This window comes from Patiria miniata, unplaced genomic scaffold, assembly GCF_015706575.1.
Source record: "Patiria miniata isolate m_02_andy unplaced genomic scaffold, ASM1570657v1 HiC_scaffold_6, whole genome shotgun sequence".
NCBI classification, from domain to species: Eukaryota; Metazoa; Echinodermata; class Asteroidea; order Valvatida; family Asterinidae; genus Patiria; species Patiria miniata.
Window position 1 is genome coordinate 2,377,992 of NW_024037073.1, and position 20,408 is coordinate 2,398,399.

General features: G+C 40.0%; 1 protein-coding gene across 4 annotated transcripts in view; it reads right to left on the minus strand.

Annotated features, from left to right (window-relative positions):
- Nucleotides 1-1,824: 1,824 nt before the first annotated feature.
- LOC119743568 (neurexin-1-like) overlaps nt 1,825-20,408 on the minus strand; it is a 111,719-nt gene continuing 93,135 nt past the window's right edge. For 3 of the 4 annotated variants that reach the window (XM_038219987.1, XM_038219988.1, XM_038219989.1), the window contains 8 exons: nt 17,437-18,201; nt 16,733-16,852; nt 16,090-16,268; nt 15,120-15,300; nt 14,215-14,570; nt 13,845-13,965; nt 10,583-10,591; nt 1,825-8,193 (listed from right to left, as the gene is read on the minus strand). In XM_038219987.1, the coding sequence (XP_038075915.1) occupies nt 7,571-8,193; nt 10,583-10,591; nt 13,845-13,965; nt 14,215-14,570; nt 15,120-15,300; nt 16,090-16,268; nt 16,733-16,852; nt 17,437-18,201 (2,354 nt within the window). In that variant the 3' untranslated portion in view covers nt 1,825-7,570. The remainder of the gene's footprint in view (nt 8,194-10,582; nt 10,592-13,844; nt 13,966-14,214; nt 14,571-15,119; nt 15,301-16,089; nt 16,269-16,732; nt 16,853-17,436; nt 18,202-20,408) is intronic. The other variant, XM_038219990.1, reaches the window with a different exon arrangement.

Here is a 20,408-nt window from a genome sequence, read left to right on the forward strand (position 1 = left end):
TGCGCGTCGGCAAAATGAAAACAGTTTTTTTTTTCAATGAAAGATGATGTCTCAAAACCGCCAAAATCACTGGTTTGACTGGAAACTCTTCTGCTGCACAATTTTAACGTGTTTTTAGATTGGGTTAGGGTCGAGAATAGGCTTTATGTGGCCTCTCTGGACTCCCATATATTTGCACTAAGTTCAGTCGGGCACCATTTGCAGTCATCAGCCGACATTTGAAGCAAAAAAAAAACAGGTAAAAAAAAAAAAAAAGCCGCGTCGCCGCACCACATTTTGGGCAAGCTCCCATACCAGAAACCGGTGCCTTTTTTTTTTGGCCTAAAGAAGAGAACACTGATGCCTTTCACAGAAGGCTATTGCGTTCAATCCTTGGTATTAAATGGCCAAAGAAGATCACAAATGAATAACTCTACAAGAAAACCAAAGATGTCTTGGAGTATAACCATTACCAGAAGACGTCTTAGGTGGACAGGCCATCTCCTGTGACTGCCCGGGGAAACATTTGCCAAACAAGCGCTTCTAGAGGCGATCCGCAAGAACAAGCTGCCAAGCGGTGGACAACGAACCACGTGGCTGAAAAGAGTGAACAGGGACCCGACAACCACTAGGGTCAACATCAGGGTGACCGTTTTAGCCGAATTTCGGCTAAATTTGACAGATTTTTTCGTAAAAAACGAGTTTGACAGAAAATTTGACAGAATGTGTTATTTGGCAGATTTTTGGCAGAATTCTCAAAAAATTGTTATGTAACAGAAAAACATAGCAAATTTGAAAAAAATGGTAATTTGTTTAAAAAAGCTTCAATCTATTCAAGCAAACCCTTGCATAATGGGACAGGTTGCCTGGTCTAGCTGCCGAGGTTCACTTGTCACCGGATTTTGCCTGAAATTTACGCAACTTCATAACATCTTTATGTGACTACAGATTGTTTATAATATAATTTGAACCTTAATTAAGGCAATACTACAACATAGATGTGATTTTAAGTGTTTATAGTGTATTTCGAGTGATTCTGGGGAATTTGGCAGATTTTTGATTAATCTGGCAGATTTTTGAAGTGCATTTAGCAGAATTTGGGCATGACCTTACGGTCACCCTGGTCAACATCAAAGATCAACACACTTGGCACATTGCATCAGACAGGCAGCAGGGGAGGACACTTGCAGAGTGCGCAATGTCAGATCTACTTGACGCAAGCGCCTAGATGAGATGATGACACGTCAGGCGCCGTCGGCAATGCGTTCGAAAGTCCCTCAGTAGTGGTGGTCTCCCCAAACCCTCTCTTCGTAATCATTGAGGGGGTACTAATTTGTGGCATCTATTTGTGCCATCTATGGAATTTGTACTGAGGAATACAGGTTCTAACATAGCCATTACCAGTACGGTAGTCACACTGAAAAATTGCCTGGGTTAATTTTACCCAAGAAATGGTGAAAACTGCAACTACCCAAACTTGGGTTGTTCTATATAACCAATGTTTGGGTTAGAATTTCTGCTAAATTCAACCAAAACTTGTGGTCACTCAAGACCAAATTTAATTTGTTCTTGTATGCCTACAACTTATGGTTGAATTTAACATAAATTCTAACCCAAACAATTGGTTATAGAACAACCCAAGTTTGGGTAGTTGCAGTTTTCACCCTTTCTTGGGTAAAATTAACCCAGGCAATTTTGTCAGTGCATTGTCTTAGGTCGCAAGTAACAGATGGCTCAACAATAACAATGGAATGCCTCTATCAAAGTCCATTTGAATTCCTACAGGGAAACTTTCGGACATCACACGAAAACCTTTTCAATGACAGTCATAGAATCACAGGGCTATTACGATTTCTTGGTGACATTTATTGCTGGCTTGCCGGTGCCTGTATTTGGCGACACTAATGTACATGTACAGGATGACTATAGTGTGACATCACAGAGAAGAAGCATCTAGAACAGTAGGATAGAAATGTATGACCATTAAAACTGAAAGACATTCAATGAAACAGCTGATTAGTGGATTATGTGCGCAGAAATTGGAATATACCAGTACTAAGAGGATCCAATATACAAATGTACAGACACGGTCATAGTTTATGCCAACATGTGGTTAACAAAAGCAACTATGGTCGGCAGTCATTACAAAAGCAAAAGAATACAAAAAGCTTAAAAACAATTCTATGCGAATTAATTTGTTCTCTCAATAATCCAACAAGAATTATATGAAAGTACCTTCCCCTGAAACAAATGTGCATTTTTGAGGGTAAACAAGATGCCAACCAGGGTTCACTTTTTTTGCAATTGGAGACTCCCACTCCTTAATGATGTCATATTTTTTGCTAACAAAAGAACCGTTTTTATGTGAGAACATAATTATGCCTAATACATTCATCAATTAATACTGGCGTTAATTAATGGTTCCTATAAGTATATACAGGGCTGCACATGTTCTATCCGAATACTGCTGCTGTGATTAACGAAATGCAGCCGAGGCTCTGGCTGAAAAGGTAATGAATTCTTCCATATACACGAAGAGTATTATAACTAAAAGAGTTGCCAAAACTATTATAGCTGTAAGTTTCAGCCTTAAATTTGCACATAAAACTGGTAGGCTATTGCAGTATTATAAACGATCAGAATCTCACATTCCAACAAAATGTCATAAATTTAACAGAAACTCTTCATAAATAGCACACATGAGTACATGAACAGTTTTTCTTTTTAAATAATAAGTTAAGTATACCAAACGAAACAAAAATGAAAATATGAAAGAAATTATAAAAAGGGACAGTTTGGGCATGAATCTGGCTTAGTAATAGTACTAACAAAAATGGTTTTAGTAATAGTATTAACAAAAATGTGAATCAAATGCAACTCTGAGCACTGAAAATTACGAAATTAAAGAACTACAACTAGACAGTTTATGTGACTGAAGCACAACATTTATCTGCAGGCTACAAAGTTTCCCTTTATGCCCAACTAAAATGTACTTCGTAATCAGTTGCTATATTAACACCCGTATTGCGCAGATAATTACAGAACAGGGTTCCAAGAAAATTTATCACTTTTTGTTTTAAAATCAAGCTCTTACAATGTAAAGAAACAAAATTCCAACTTGGAATTTTGCAGAATGAATACACCACCAAGTTTCTTCACGGCGGTTGTTTTTATTCAATTCCAAAACAAACTTCTAGTCCGTTCTGAAAATCACGCGTTATATACATAAAAAACAACAACTTAATACCCTGTTTACAAACACAACACATTTCAAAATGATTTTTATAAATTCTTCTCTCTCGATGCGGAGTAACACACTTCCGGAACACTGACCACTTCACGAATCGGAATATCACAAGTCTCAGAGTTTTCTTATATATCCTTCCGCGACAGTGCGGCGCTTCAACTTTTACGACATTTATCCTTAAAAGTCTATCTTCAAAATACTTTTCTCTTATTTCCATAAATAGAGGTCGCACACACCTTAGAATCATCTGACAAATTTCTCATACTTGCTACTTGAGAAACATCGTCTCATCAGAACAAACTGATAGGGAGTATACTCAAAACATACTCTCGCCTGTAAATTTCAGATTCAAATCAACAACGGATGTACCAAAAAACCGCCCAACACTGAAGTACCTTTCACCAATGCATCATAAGTGCTGTAGCGTAATGCACTCTACCAGATATTATTTTGCTGGTCCCCGAGGGTCAGGCTAGTATCCTTGTTGTCTCACTGACTGACTGACTGACTCCCCCATGAGCCGGGCAGTTTTATGGTATACTGACAAAAGAATGGGGAAAAAATCCGGCCCATTTTACTTTACTAGGCTTGCCAAGGTTTTTTAATTTTAAATTTTTTTTTTTTTACTCTTGCAGACCTTCAACACCCTTTTAGAATTCGTAAACCAATGCACATATTAGAAGTTGAAACTATCGTAGTCTATCGGCTACAGTGTTTCCATAATTCTATGATTAATCTACAGATTAACATTGGAATGCATAGATAGAATTACACTACGTTCTGTGTAATACTTACACGGTGCTAAAATCTCGTCTCTACTTTTCAAGTGGCAATTACGACCAGCACAATATAGGCCATAGGCCGTGTCCGAATTACTTGGCTACGTCTTGCAATCACACACGAGGCTACGCGGAGTGGCTGCAGCCACTTCCCGTAGACTCGTGTGTAATACCATGCCGGACACGGCCTGGGCGCTACAAAGACGCCATCTTTCTGGGTGTAAATATAAAACAACTTCCGTTTATTGAACAAATATAGCAAAGTGACAGGAATCCAAACGATAAAAACTGCTACAAAAAGTATTTTTTTGAGCTGTAGCGATGTGTAAAGCTCGTTCAACCCAAAATGGCGTCGTCTTACAGCGCCCTTAAGGGACCGATCCAGTAAGCACCGCCCATGGTGTTCGGACCAATCACAGCCGTGATTTATGTCCGGCGTGCGTACACAAAAGACCGACATGCGTGCACGCGCGTATGCTGCGCGCGGCAGGAAAATGCAGAGTGGCATTGGGAGAGGAGCACGTGTTAATTTGCCCAGTGCGCAGTGGGCGGGGCTTACTGGACCGGTCCATTGCTCAGGAACAAGGCCTATAGATGGCCACTACATGTATGCCTGTTAAATACAAAGAGTGGATGCTGTACAATTCAGAGCATAATTGTGGAAGTAGATACATGTACATGGTGTAGCAATAATGTGGTAAACCTCCAATATACCTGAAGGCAGTTTCATAAACAACTTCAAAATTAAAAGTAGCACCAACTACAGGTACATAGCAAAAAAAACCGGACCGTGAACTTTAAGCTACTTAAATGCTAATTCTTACCATTTTTTTTACAACTGTCCTTTATCTAGTTGGCCGTGCAAAATTCTTATTTAAAATAATTCTACAACGATATATCTTATACCATTATTGACCACAATCTTCTGTAGTATAAAAGCAAAAGTAATATTAACATCTGGATCATACTTCAATAATGCATATCTTAATTAATTAAAAAATGAAATGATATTCAGCGACAAGATGGATAAGGGTATCAAATTTCAAAGGAAAAATGAACAAGGCAAAGGCTATGTACTACATTATTCCATACAAACAACTTCATTGTCCAGATACAGACAAGTAGAGATTGAACACTTTTGGGACACACACAATTTTGGTTTTAATTAGGCCTAAATGCTTACATTGTGCATAAAACAACATCCAAGATGGCGGGCAGGACTGGTTTCAGAGTGGTATTTTCCCTTGATTTTGTGAAATGGGTGAATTTACTAATTGGTGCCTAGGCCTATGCGAATTCATTACTTGTCTGCACCCAGAAAGTGAATTCCATAGTACTACGTAATGTTGCGCCATAATGCACAACTAATGCACCGTGCACAACACATTCATCACACATAATTACAATCATAACATCTCCCCTTTTTTGAAAAAAAAGAAGACATTCATAGAAGAATTTTTATACAGCTTGTAAGTTCCACAAATAAAAAAAAAACAATCTCTGCTTTACTTCAAAGTGCTTGGTAAATGGTACAAAAAGACGTAACTGATGATTGTTTTACAAGCAGGCCTCAACATGAAACTAAATTGGATTTAAGAACCCCTTATTTTTTTTCTGAGTTCTACACTCATACGATCAAATCACAAGATTAACTACAAATCTGGTAATCCGCATAAGTTGTTTTAAAAAATATCTATCTATGTGACCGCAACACTGATATAAGCTGAAATATATAGAATCATGAAGTACAACACATAAATGTTTTTCTGAACAAGCAATAGTTGACTTATTTACATAATTTTTTTGACATCTTTGTTTTTTAAGTCTTTTAATACAAAATACACTGAAATTCACATTTTCAACAAAATTTAATTCAAATTAATCGTAATGGCATAGGAATTGTGTTCCAGCAAATCTCGTATCTCATCTCACACTGAACCGGCAGTTTTTAAATATAAGGTATATACTTTAAATACATTTTTTTTCCTTTTCAATTCTCTTTAATATACACAAACATATATTTCAATGGCACCCTACAATCCAACAGTTTTACCAAGTAAATAAAATACTGAGTTGGGTGTTACTGGCAAGTACATAATTCAAGTTCATTTTGAACTGTCATTTGCCACTGATCGATTTCAATTGGATATTTATTAATGTGCAGTGTACTGCATCATTAAACATTAAAAGTAAAACTAATGTGAAAAGTAGCAGCAATTTTCTATGAAGCTTTATGGCTGTCTTATGATTGAATTTGCAATTATAATGAACATTGAACGGTTCATGATCAAAACGATTTCACTTAGAGTTAATTTGAATGAATCAAAACTGCTGCAAACTGCTCACTGACTGGATTGAGCTGAAATATACAAATCCAAGAAATTAAGAGCGCCTGATATTTTGATCTTAAGATCTTCAGAGGCAAAAAACTGAAATGTACTCAGTTTCAGTTACACTTTTATTAGGGATGTGCCGAATATCCGAACATTTGAATATTCGGTCATCAAACGGATAACTGATTGGCAGCAGCATTTTGTCTATTCAAATATTTTTTTTTAAATCCCAATCGGCGGCCTATTTAGGCTGGCATATGTTTAACTTGATCAGTGCATCTTCAAATAGAATATTCAAATATTTAATGAAATCCAAGTTGGAAAATTGGATACTAAATTATTTTTGAAATTGCACAGCCCTTGTTTCTATAAAGGTTTTCCCAGCTTAAAAATCCAAGTCAGATGGGTTAAGACATTGTAAAGTTGTGAAAGAAGTCAACAATGCCAGAACATGAATTTGTTTTCAATTTCAACTGAACAAATTTTCATAAATTGGTGGTACAGTCACATAAAAAGCCCCCCCCAACCAAAAAAAAACCCACCCAAAAATTGGTTGAAATCACAAATCATCGTAAGTCAATCATGAGTCATCCGGTCTCATGTCAATGGACAAGCTGTTCAAATGAACGGACACAATGCATTCCCTGTTTATTGTTCAGCCACTGTTTTTTGTGTGACCTGACCAGTGACTTCACTTGTGATTTGACTTGTGATTTGACTTGTGACCTGACAATTGTGATTTGACCTGTGATTTGACTTGTGATTTGACTAGTGATTTGACTCGTGATTTGACTTGTGATTTGACTTGTGATTTGACTTGTGATTTGACTAATGATATGCCTTGTGATTTGACTTGTGATTGACTTCTTTCACTACGGAATTGCAAAACTGGTATGAACCTGAGGATTAAAATACATGGGGAATTACAACCATAGAACATTTTATTATAGTTTTTGAACACCAATGTCAAAAATCTAACTTCTTTGCTCTTGTAAACTTCTGTTAAGGGAATTAAACTATCCTAGACTCTTTTCTTTTTTCAACCAATACTGTACACATCTTTTAAGGACACACAGTCATATTTGAATCTACAAAACCAACTTCTTTCTTTTCTTGTATAAAAAATCAAAGGTGAACTTGAATGAAACAATTCTACATTATATGCATACTGCTTAAGAAAAAAATTAAGTTTAATTTTAGAGAATTAATTTTTGGGAACTTGACAATAAATATCAGACATACCATTCTTTAGTTGCATACTCTGGGGGTAGTTTTGGCTTGATTGGTTTGGTTGGCAGTGTGCCGTTGGTGTTTGGCTGCTGCGGTTGCTGCTGCGAGGGCAGCAGCGCCGTGCGCGTGGCGTCGCTGACGCTGTAATTCCTACTCTCGTTGATGTGATAGGAGCCCTCGTTTCTATTTCTAAACTTGTACAAAATGATGACAAGAAAGAGGAATATAAAAGCACCGGCGGCAACTAAGCCGATGACGAGCCAGGTTTGGCCCAGGAATCCCAACCCATCACCTTCTTTGGTCTCTTCCGGCAAGTGGGACCCCAGGGTGGACTTGTGGGTGGTTGGCACAACCTTCTGGGTGATCTTGGGGGCTGGAGGGGTGGGCGCGGCTTTACTCGTGAAAGTGGTGTAGTTGAAGTCTGTGGTGGTGCTGGGTGTCGTATCACCGGAGATACAGCCGGGATCGTCGGGGTCACTGCATGGACTCCCCGAGATGACCGTGTCTGGTAATGACATCTTAGGGGTTGGAGTAGTCGGAATGGCAGTGCTTGGACTTGATGTGGTGATACTTGGTGCTGTAGTGGATTCCATCTCATCAACAGGAGTAAATATTGCACCGTCTCCTGAGAGCGAGAAAGAAAGACACTCACTTCTTTGTCTGCCACGGAAAATCAACAGGATATCATACACACACGCACAAAAAATACAAAACTTTGAGTCGATAGAGTAGTTGGAAGTGTAACGTAACAAAATTAAGATACAAGAAAAATTGGATGCAAGTCAAGAGGAAAAGAATGCTGGTTGTTATAAGAGCATCATAGCTTCTGGGTATTTCTCATGTGGGCTTTTAAGATGACATATTAGCCAACTGATAGTAGCTGACTGATATTGAAAAGAAAATTAGGGCAGGGTTACATTTAACACTAGAGACCATCATAAAAGACCCAGCATAGGGTGTGGTTATAGTGGAAGATGCCATGGATGGATTATGGGTATGGCTCAGGATAGGGATAGCATATGATGCCAATGAATCATGGGATGCTGCTGGACCAGTATAGGGTGTGGGTATGGTAGGAGATGCCCATGGATTATTATGTGGGACCGATATAGGGTGTGATACAGTGGAAGATGCCCATGGATCATTGGTATGATTCAGGAGAACTGATGCCCATGGATCATGGGATGGTGTTGGACCAGCATATCGTGTAACTATGGTAGAAGATGCCCATGAATTATGGGCATGGCTTAGGACAAGAATAGGGTATGTTTCAGGATAACTGATACCGATGGATCATGGAAATGTGTTGGATCAGCACAGAGTGTGCTTATGGTAGAAGTTGCCCATGGAGCATGGGTATGGCTCAAGACCAGCAAAGGATTTGGTTTAGAATATAACTGATGTCCATTGATCATGGGATGGTATGGGATCAGCATAAGGCATGGTTGTAGTGGAGATGCTCATGGATCATGGGTATGGCCCAGGACAGGTATAGCGTATGACAGATGCATAACTGATGCCCAGAAATCATGGGATGGCGCAGGACCACAGGCAAAGTGCGTGACCAGCATAGGGTGTGATATAGTGGAAGACGCCCATGGATCATGGGTATGGCTCAGGACAAGAATAGAGTATGATTTATGATAACTGATAACCATGGAACATTATATGGTATGGGACCAGCACAGGGTGTGATTATGGTAGAAGATACCCGTGGATCATGGTGTTGGACTGGCATAGGGTGTGGTTTTGGTGGCAGATGCCCATGGATCATATGGCTCAGGGGTATGACTATGTTTCCGGATAACTGATGCCAATAGATCATGGGATGGTGTGGTACCAGCAAAGCGTGTGGCATAAGGTTTCTGACCCTCAACCAACCGTATGAAGACCAGCACAGGGTCTCAGAGACGGGACTTGAGGGATATTGGAATTAATACGGGATATGAGATATGAAACATGTTAGTATTAATCACTGGAAGAGTTTGTGGTTCTGGGAAGGTAAAAGAGCTTAACCCAAGAGTTGCAGTAAAGAAGGAGGAAAAAACTGAATAATATGTATAAAGAATCAAACATCAATTGTGCTGGATAAAAAAAAAGACTACGTGCACGAAAAATAGAAGAAAATTTGGGTTACACACAGTTAGGTCACAAAATAATTCTAGAAGGTTAAAATGTACAAAACCAAAGTACACACATTACTAGAACTTCGGTAGGTTGGTAAAGAATACTAAATTATTATCTGTTATAGTATCTCCAGGATTAAATATATAACATTTAAATCAAACCTGCTTTCCCCCTCAAAAAAAACTTATTGCAAGGTATTAATGCAATATCTTTAATACTCAAAATGAAATCCATGTAACAGGTGGCTGTCCAATGTAATTTTGGGGCACAAAGAAAGTTTCAACAATATTTTTGTTCCACGTTTTTTTCAACTTTTAGTGAAGGAAAAATTGCCAAATGTCATTGGAACTTTTGGAGTCCCACTAGCCTTCAGACAACACTGTACAAGCGTTACATTCACTGTGTGGACTTCCGAACAAAAGATGTCCACATAAACCAGTTTTCAGATACGTTGTGTGGACTTGCCCACGTCAACGCAAGGTTTCCCTCTCTCTGGAAAACAGGTTTAGAGGCATTTTGGGGTTAGGTTTATCCGTCGCAAAATGAAGACAAACACTCAAGGGAATCACAGGGAAAAAAAATTGGGTTGAAAGAGTTTTCACAGTTTGAGTAAAATGAGTTATTTTTTTCACAGATTTTTCTTAACCACACGAAAACAAAGGAATGTCCAAACCAGGTATGCAACGCAAACATGTATGATTATAAAATTACATCTGTTAAAGTTTAACAAACCGTTGAAATTGTTTTTCTGTTTGTACCCAAAATAATTACAGTGTCCTCTATCAACGAAAACAAATTCCAAACTATGCCATCACAAAAATCCAATATAAACAGAAGGAAAATGAGACACAGCATAGCAACAGAAATAAAGCAGAAGTGACTTTTACCTTTTGTTACTGGAAATCAAAGAAAATTACAAAGAGGAAGAAGAGACAGCAAATTAGAAAATGCAGAAACAAAACATGTAAGTGTATATTCTCTTCTTATAGGTGCATTTGTGCACGACACCATAATGTCTAGAGTGATGCCATGTGGACAATACAATTAGATAATTGTGAGACGTTCGGGCAAAAATGAGACGGAACTGGGAACAGGCCTTGTTGGAGAAAAATGCAAAAACAAAATGGCGTGATTTTTTTTTCCTTGGGTTTTCAGATTTATTGATATTTGTAATCTTTGATATTTGTCTACTTGACACATATTTTATAGAAATAGTATATAAAAATCGTGGAATATAACTTTTTTTTAGGAAAACCAATTGACACCTTTCTTTTCAAGAATACAAAACTTGATACTTTAAAGGTCTTTTTCTCATTATTTTACTTGTTTGACATTAATTTGCAATTTCCTTTTTGATTAATGTGCAATTTAATTTTGAAGTGCAACAAACAGTATTGTAAGGAGAACGTTATTCTCTTTCCTAATACCTCCAAACCCTCATTTCGACCTCTGCCTTTTTCAGTCACATTTTGCCAGACCACTAAAGTTAAGAAACCTAATTTTCCACCGATTTGCTGAAAATAAAAATCGGTCATACAGAAGTTCCACAACTTCTTTATCAAACATAGCAAATGGACGCCATGCATGGGTTTCCCCATCTAAGGTAATAAAGAGAGGTTTGCGTAGACCTCTTTGAGAGACTCTAGAACGTATTGCAGATCATGCTTGGTGACTGCGTGAAGACAGTGCATGTTTGTGCACATTCAGATTGGAATTAGTTGTGCATACTTTGCCCAATATGGGTGTGAACCAGTACCTGCGTGCGATGTGTCCACTGACCTCTGTATAAAGACTGGATAGTGTACAGAGAACCGCAGAAGAAAGCCATTTGAAGCCATATTAGGGAGACTGGCTGGTGTTCTATACAGGACAAGTTGCCATCTTAGGCATTCACTTTTGTATAAACATCGTGGTTCACCTGGTTTACCTTTTGACCATCACCACTTCCCACGGTTCACAGTTTTTCAAACGTCGACCGTGATTCACTTTTTGAATGTTGCAGTTCACTTTTTGCAATGTTTGGAAATCTAATCATGACGGAAACTTGTCCTTTTTCAGAACGTGTACATGAACACAACGTGCTTCAAATCTTGAAACAGCGTGTGCTGTATGTACGGGTAGAGCCTTCATACATCGACGGTCGTTTTTGGAAGACCAGGGCAAACTGGTCAAAAAGCGAAAATAAGAAAATGTATGAGCATATGCTATCCAGTCTTTATATAAAGATCAGTGGATGTGTCCCTCCTATTGGGGCACTCAAAAAATGGCTACAAAGCCCATGCAGTTCATGCATAAAGTCCATCTAATCCGTTAAACCCTGCCCAATGTGCACGTGGGCAACATGCACACCTCTTTAACCTTACACTTCATGTTCTAGTCATGTACGTCATACAGAGATATGTCACAAGCCCAAATGTCGGACTTCTGTCTGATATTTGGTAGCAGAATCACGCTGTGATTGGTCAAAACATCGTGGGGCAGGGCTTAACGGAATGGTCTATGCTTAGAAGGCCAAGTGCAGCAAATAGAATGAAAACTGAAGTTTCATTATGCTTATCCAGACGTGATGGTCTTATTCTAATAATAACATTGTTCATTATGCCATTAAATCTGATGACACCAGCCTTTATGAAAGGGATGGTATAGTGAAATCCGGCGACCACAATAATTATAGGCTTTTACTGCGGTGGTGTCACGCTCAAGCACATGCTGCACGTGTTCACTTCGGTATTCCTATTGGTCAAAGGAGCACTGAGTGCGTGTGTACTACCTGAGCGCAATTCACGCTGCCGCCGGATTTGTCTATACAGTGCCATGCAGTGATGAAACACAGCATGCAGGGATTCAATTTCAGGAGAAAAAAAAATTGGCTACACTATGGACTGTGTGCATAAGTACATCCCTCATGGAATAATGCAAACTACACAACACCTGAATAAATCCCCGTCATCTGATTGGTGGATCGTTGATCACATGTCATTGAATTATTCGTACCAACACACGGCGCGCGCGTGGCGCGCAGCGCGCAGTGCAATGGAAGTTCTATTGCACTGTGATTAGAAGTTCCATTGCACTGTGTCACTGCTGCTGGTGGTTGTGCTGTTTTAAGTCGAGATAAATTGAATATGATTGTTCTCAACCTGTTGAACAGTTTGCATTAATATAAACATGAGCTCATATGGACTTGTTGCTAGAACAGTATGGTGCATTGTGACCACTTTTGAAATCCCCAGTAGGAGGGACACACTGTGTGCGCATAATGGTTCGTGTGCATATGGCATAAAGTACATGTACACACATATTTTAATTCTGAATGTGCACAAACCGGTAGCATCTTCGCATGAGTGTGAAGCGCTGTCGGCAATGCATTCAAATGTCCCTCCCAGTGGTCTCCCACAACTCTCCCTTTGTAACCGTTGAGGGGGTACTTGTGCAAAACTTGCAAAGTTGATGAAAAGTCTCAAGACATTGATGAAAAGTCTCAAGACGTCTCTGAAAATGTCTTGACTGCAAGAGCAGTTGTTATTATAAGATGGAATGTTTGCGTCGGGGTGATATAAATCAAATTAGGTTTTGCCCTTCACCGACGTTTGAACACTGTATACTCAGTGTGTTACCTCCCGAGTGAAAGTTGGAAAAAAATCACTCGGGTGGGACTCGAACCCACGACCTCCTGCTTTCTAGTGCAGATGTCTTACCACTCGACCACCGAGCTAACGGGATCGGCTGGCTGGTTCGAATCTGATGTACATAGCAGCGGGTACCGCATAAACTATTATAAGATGGAATGTTTGCGTCGGGGTGATATAAATCAAATTAGGTTTTGCCCTTCACCGACGTTTGAACACTGTATACTCAGTGTGTTACCTCCCGAGTGAAAGTTGGAAAAAATCACTCGGGTGGGACTCGAACCCACGACCTCCTGCTTTCTAGTGCAGATGTCTTACCACTCGACCACCGAGCTAACGGGATCGGCTGGCTGGTTCGAATCTGATGTACATAGCAGCGGGTACCGCATAAACTATTATAAGATGGAATGTTTGCGTCGGGGTGATATAAATCAAATTAGGTTTTGCCCTTCACCGACGTTTGAACACTGTATACTCAGTGCAGTTGTTGTTATCTAAAGATGAGAACCCATCTTCTTACCTGATGCCATCTGGCAGTCCTCGTCGTCGACCGAGCCACACCCAGACTGGGTCACGAAGATGTTGTCGGGATCGGTGCCAAAGTCAATATCACCATCAGTTGTGGCTGTAGACATGACCATCTGTGAACAAAATGTGTCTTGTGGTTAAAATATACATATTTTTTTCAAGAAGCCATTTTAGTTACCTGCCAAAGTTGATGCTTCTTCAATTGTATTATTTTATGATTATATTCATGAGGTCCATCATGTCAAAATGGACCTATGGCTATGTGCAAACCAGTAAATATCTATAGCCATAGATATTTAATGTAGCATATCAATGTCAACAATAAGTATTGAGCCACAGACAGGGAGCAACCAATCACCAACCTTAGTTGGTCCGGTCAGGGTCTTGTTGGGACCAACATGCGGAGACGGGTCCGGTTCGGGAAATTCCGGCTGGACTGGCTTCTCCGTGATATTAGCAGTCGTTAGAGACATGGTTGGATAGGGCTCCGTCACATACTCCCAGATGGTGTACGGCGACACAAGCGACACGTCCCCGTCAAACGTGATGCGGGGGTCGCCGGATGCTGCCATGTCGAGAACTCGCAGGTCGTTGTACGCCAGGCCGGATATGATGCCTTGGAAAGGGTACATGATGGCCCGCCGCTTCCGTCTGAAGGCGGAGCTGGTGGCGCCGATGTTGATCTTTGATTGGGCGTCAAAGTAACTTGCTCGTCCCTCTGCGTGAAATAAAGATAGTCGTGAGCAAGTTTGGGCAAGCCACATTTCTGCAATCTTTCTAGCCCATGGTGGGCTAGTCAAGTCAACCATTCAGGACTAGCCTATCAAGGTTGGAGCATCACTGGATACAGCGTGCGCATCATCCTTCATAGCAAGGAAGCCAGAACCCAAAGCATCATGATGACGTTTTGACCGATGTTTGACTGGAGACATTCACACATTGCCATTACAGTGCACAGGCACAAATCAAGCAACAGGCGGTGGTTCGAGTGGCTCACAATCCTTCCAGTCTGGACTGACCAATGTTAATTGTAAACATAATGCGAAAAAATCCCCAATTTCCTTACGTTCCCTAAATACCATCATCACTATTGCAAATTTTGATTCACTGCCTCAGACCCTTGGTCTGTTATATGTTGACCGCAATTCCTCATTCACACCCTTCCTTCCCAAAAATCTTCTTTTTGACTTTTGGCCATTGGAAAATCCTGGATCTGCCACTGTTAACACTACCTACATCTAAGAAGACGTTATTGACCAACACCTACTTCTTCCGTAGTTTTGGAAAAGCTCCACCTTGGGGTAGTAATCCACCTGTAGCGTAGAGTTCTCGCCCCGGCGCGTGAACTCCACCGTGTGGTATCTGCCGTCACTCACGCGGTACGTCTTCTCTCCGATAACGTGGTCTTCGGCACCAAAGTTGTATCTGACAAACAAATGGCCGGAGAGCTGGAAAAAAAACCATGAAAATCAGCATTACAAACTGATAAGGTCTTGACAGTGCATTGTAAAAAATTAGGAGGGCTCGATTTGGAGGAAGGGGCATATTCCTGAGCCCATTTTCACAGAAAAATATTGCTTAGCAAATTTTGGTGCTAAGCATAAAACGTGAGAACCCGCCTCAAGCAATTTACATCGTGTGATATTTTGGCTGGTAACCTGTTTTTGCTAAGCGAATAATTTGTATGCTTAGCAGCTTCATGAAATTTGGCCATAGTAAGAAGGTGTTCAGGACAGATCTAGGCCTAATTCCACTTACTGTAAGCAAAAAAAATCCCTACTTATAGCAAAAAATTGTGCACTAATGTTAAGCATATTTCACCAGTTAGCAGGGAAATTTGGCTTGTGCACCACACATAGATCCTGCAAGTAAGGATTCTGTGCTAACAGAGTAAGCTCAGCTGTAAGCAAAAAAAATGATGATTCTAAGCACAGAATTACATGGTAAGCCGCTTAGTGAAATTGGTTCCAGGGCCCAATTTCATGACGCTGTTGACAGGTACCAAAAAATGTGTGCTTATCATAGCAGAAAAATTGTGCTAACCTTAAGAACTTTTTCATGTGCTAATTGCATGCGCATGGAGATTTCTGTTTCCACTCAGGTAAGCGTGCGTTTTAGTGCGCTTGCTGCTTACGGTCTCAATGAAACAGACCGAGGCTCTGTTAGCATAAAATCGTGTACTTAGCAGCGCCATGAAATTGGGCCCAGGTTCTTAGCTGCAGCGGTTGACAACCTACCAGTTTCATCTCAATGTAATCGTGGGAGTTGGCGCTGCTGATATGAGTGAGTATGCCATCCAGAGACTCGGCCACGAAGCCCAAGCTAAGACTGTCCCTGTCTGACCGCAGCCACTGATCCCTGGGCAACTCTAGAGAGATGAGTCCACCATCCTCACCAAACTGGTAACCGATACTCACTAAGATTGAAAAACCAAACAACAACAAATAAACAACAAACAAAAATCAAGAGAACGCATGCTTAGTAAAGCTGGTCCCAGAGCCCACAAAATTCTATTCAAACAATTCAGAATTGCTATGCACTGGATGTCTTTTCATGCATCTGAGTTTACCAATGGGCCAGATTAAGCCATTCTTTGGCATTACAGGGTAATCCTATACAACAGCACTGCCAAGCTCACAAGTGTCAGTGAGTCAGTCAGTGAGGCTCAAAAAGGAATATAGTCTGGCCCTCTCTCTGTGTTTTTAGGCCCCACGCACTGCACCCTATAGCCGCCATGTTATGTGAAACTCGTCATGCGACCACCTCCATTTTGCGTTTGATGCAACCACGATTGTGTTCTATGTGCGTTCAAATTTGGTGTCAGAAATTCTAGGCACACCTCAGGTCTGTTAAGATGTCTGTGGTCCAGCCTACACTCACCGTTACTGCAGTACTGTCCGGTGAAACTTGTCCTTCTGCAGTCACAGGTGTAAGAATCAAAGCCAGGCACACAGATCCCGCCAAAGTTACACATGTGGTCAATGCATAACTCTCGCTTGTCTGAGAGAAGGTGGGGAAAAGAAGTAATCACACAATCAATTTGAGGTGGAGGGATAAAATTTATGAGTGAAAAGAATCAGGTCTGGCTTTCTAGTTGGTCATCCAAGGACCTGTTCTTTATTTCAGGTAGTCACTTCACATGGTGTGAGTTAAAGATACAGGGTTCTCAGCATTTTATAACAAAATTCCCTGAGTTTTCCATGATATTTCCCTGAGAAATGTCCAAAATTCCACGAGAAATATCTTAACTTTAACGAGGCTGTTGGGAAGTCAGGAGGTGGTATAGCACAGCCAATTGTTATTGTCTGGAAAGGTGTGTAATATTCATTAACATTAATTGCATAAACACTAAAAAGCCAGGAGAGCCAGTCAGGGCACAAGACACACATATGCCAAACTGGCGAAAACCTTTCCCTTCTGGGTCACTGTCAAATTCCCTGATATGTCCCTGATTTTTCGTGTCTTTCTCAAATGTCCCTGACTTTTCCCTGACTGGAAAATGGAATCTCATTTTCAAGGTTCTCCCTGTTTTCCAGAGTGGTTGAAAATCCAGAGACAGTGCTTCCATGTTAAACCCGCCGTACCTTCACATCCCCTTGTCAATTCCTCCTTCAACTCCATACTAACAGCTGTCTCCATCAGATCCTCATGTCGTCCGTTAATCTCAAGCGACGCCAAGCATCCCTGGTATCCCTGAGTTGCTTGGATCTTCTCTGGCAAAAACTCAAATGTCTCCTTCCCTCCAATGTACAAATTCTCAGTGAAGTCAAAATGATTAGCCTCCATGGTAGCCCGAGACCTCATGGACCGCGAGTCGACTTTCAGGACCTGTCGGTCGCGACTGTCATGGGAGATGCCCACCTCATGCCAACGGTTGTCGTTGAGCCGTTCACGACTGTTTCCTCGTAAGGTCTTGGCCCCTCCGCCTAAATTGAACGTGTAGTAGATGAATCCGTCCACTAGCTCGATCGCTAGGAAGTCCAGTTCTCCCTCGGTGAAGAAGATTAGACCGTCGGGCTCGGTGGTCTTGAACTGAAAGAAGATGGAGAGGCTCGGGTAGGTCTTGATCTGAGGAAGCTGGACTATGACCTCCGGGGTGTGAAAGGTAAAGGGGTCGTGGATGGGGCGTCGGCTCATCTGCTCGCCAAAACTGGCCGTGTTTTCGATAAAGTCGGGCATTTCATCCCGGGCCAGGTCAAAGTAGTGGTGGTTGTTGTAGATGAGCTGCTCCATGTGACCTTGGAAATTGGGAGGTCGGTCAATGCTGCCTGTCAGGTGCGGCCGGCTCAGCAAACTCCCGATGTCGATGTAACGGAAATCTAACGTGCCACTTTCAAAGTCGTCCCCGGCTGCATGCAAAGAAATATGGAGAGAAAGAGAAAGAGAACATTGATAGCATTTTTTTTTTCACAGTTGTGAACTCAAAGTTTGTGTCTTAGGAACATAATCTGGAACAGTCTTTCAATTAGAGAACTAATTGTTACTAAAAGTATTATTCTCAAAGTGTTCTTACCCAAAGTATAATTAAGGATGCCTATCTTGGAAGAACATGGAACTTTAATTCTAAAGTGGTTGTAACTCTTTAGAATAGTGTGAATGAGAGAAACATTTTGTGAGTGATTGTAAGTAGAAATATTCCTACTTCAACTTGTTGTTTTTTCCCCTTGCGTCAGGATTGTGACTTCTTTTTCTTCAACCTATAATGTGGACATTTCTTTTAATACTTCTTATTTTTAATGTAATTTTATCCCTGCTTATAACTTAAATCCTTTTTTTTTAAATATATCTTTATCAAGAAAATTGTAGGAAAAGTTTTAGCAATTTTATTTTGTTTTGGAATCTGTGGTACTGTAAGTAAAATAAATGTAATAGATCAATTAATCTAATACACTATGTAAAATGTTCCGAAAGCTCCATCAGACATAAATAAAATGTTTTTTTGCCCACGACACAGAGGCAGATCCAGGAATGTAAGGGGGTCAGATACAGATAATAACCGCTGCAGAATGTCATCCTTTTTATTATTACTATAATTGTGATAATTTCCTTTTTTTTTGTGTCAGGGCAAGGTTTTTTTTCCTTTGACCCCCCCCCTTTCTCTAGATCCGCACCTGCCATAACTAAATGATGCCATAGATTATTCACTTACAAGCATGAAGATATTGATCTGGTAGTTTATTTTTAGAGCATTAATTTGCAGAGCACAAAATCCTCATTATAAAAGAAAGCTATTTTCGGTACTATCTCTGTGCTTTGGTAGGCTTTTAAAAAAAAATCATTTGATCCTGGGTAACTCAATCCATCAGACATTACAAGATTTGGCATTGTCTCTAAGGAAGATTATTCTAAAATTTTACTCACTTATTCCTACATTTAAAACAATTCTAACCTCCTACACACCAAAATGCTCTTAATGCCATCGTACCCTGGTGACCACCCATGTCACAATTTAATCCTCATTACCAAAAACAAACGGTTGTTCAATTCCAAATACTTTCTGCAAACAGATTCATAAACTAAGGTCTATACAGGTCTAAGGTCTAAGGTCTAAGGTTTTCAATAAGTAATAAGTCTACCTTTTTTCTATACAAACCAAGATCCTTGTGTCACAAATTTTGATGGCATCTGCAGCAAGTTCTGGACATCCTTGTCCATCTTTTCCAATTGTATATTGTTTCTAAATTAAGTTTTCCTTTTTTCCCCATCAAATTCTTCCAATTTAGTAGAAGTCCTGACGCTGTAAACGAAAGGGTTAGTGGGGCACAATCAAGTTCTTGAGTAGGACTGCAAGAGGGACAAAAATGCCAATTAAATTTTCATCTGATATCAAAGGAAAAAATCCTTTTCGCTAGAGTTATCCTTAAAGACATGTGACTGCCTTAATATGTCAAGAACTAGGGTAGAACACTGAATAATCTGAATAGTTTTGAACAGTTTAGTGATTATAAGAATCACGGACTAAAGATGTAATATAATGATTTGACTTGACTTTTGTTTAGGATCGCATTACATCAAAATTATGTAAATATGGATGTATGGATACAAGACTATTCAATACTTTGCAAAACTGGGACCCATCAACTAAGGTAACCTCTTCTCAATATATCACCCCCAAAAATGACTGGCTGCCACTCAAATGTTTCTGATTTCGACTCTAAACCGACCCCATTTCCCACGTAAAAAAAACAACACATTTCAGAAAAATGTTTCTTTCATAAAAAAAAACAGTGTCTCGCGTAGGATAAGTAATGCAATGAGTTGGGTTCATAAAATTAATATTCACTCAAACTTTGGAGGCAATTCGAGGCATTATTGTCAAAATTGTTTTTTAATGGGCCCCTCACAGATAAAAGTGTAATAAAAAGGTACACGCTTAATTACATTTGAAAAAGGTTGCAGCTGGGAAAACTTGCAGGTTAAACGTGTAAAATGTGCAACAGTGTGTCAATTTCAATACTAAGAAAAGGAAAAAAAATTCTGGGCTTTCTGAAAGGACTTTGGTTTTGGTTTAAACTTGTGGATGTTTGTGTGGATTTTTTTTTTTTTCTTCACTTCA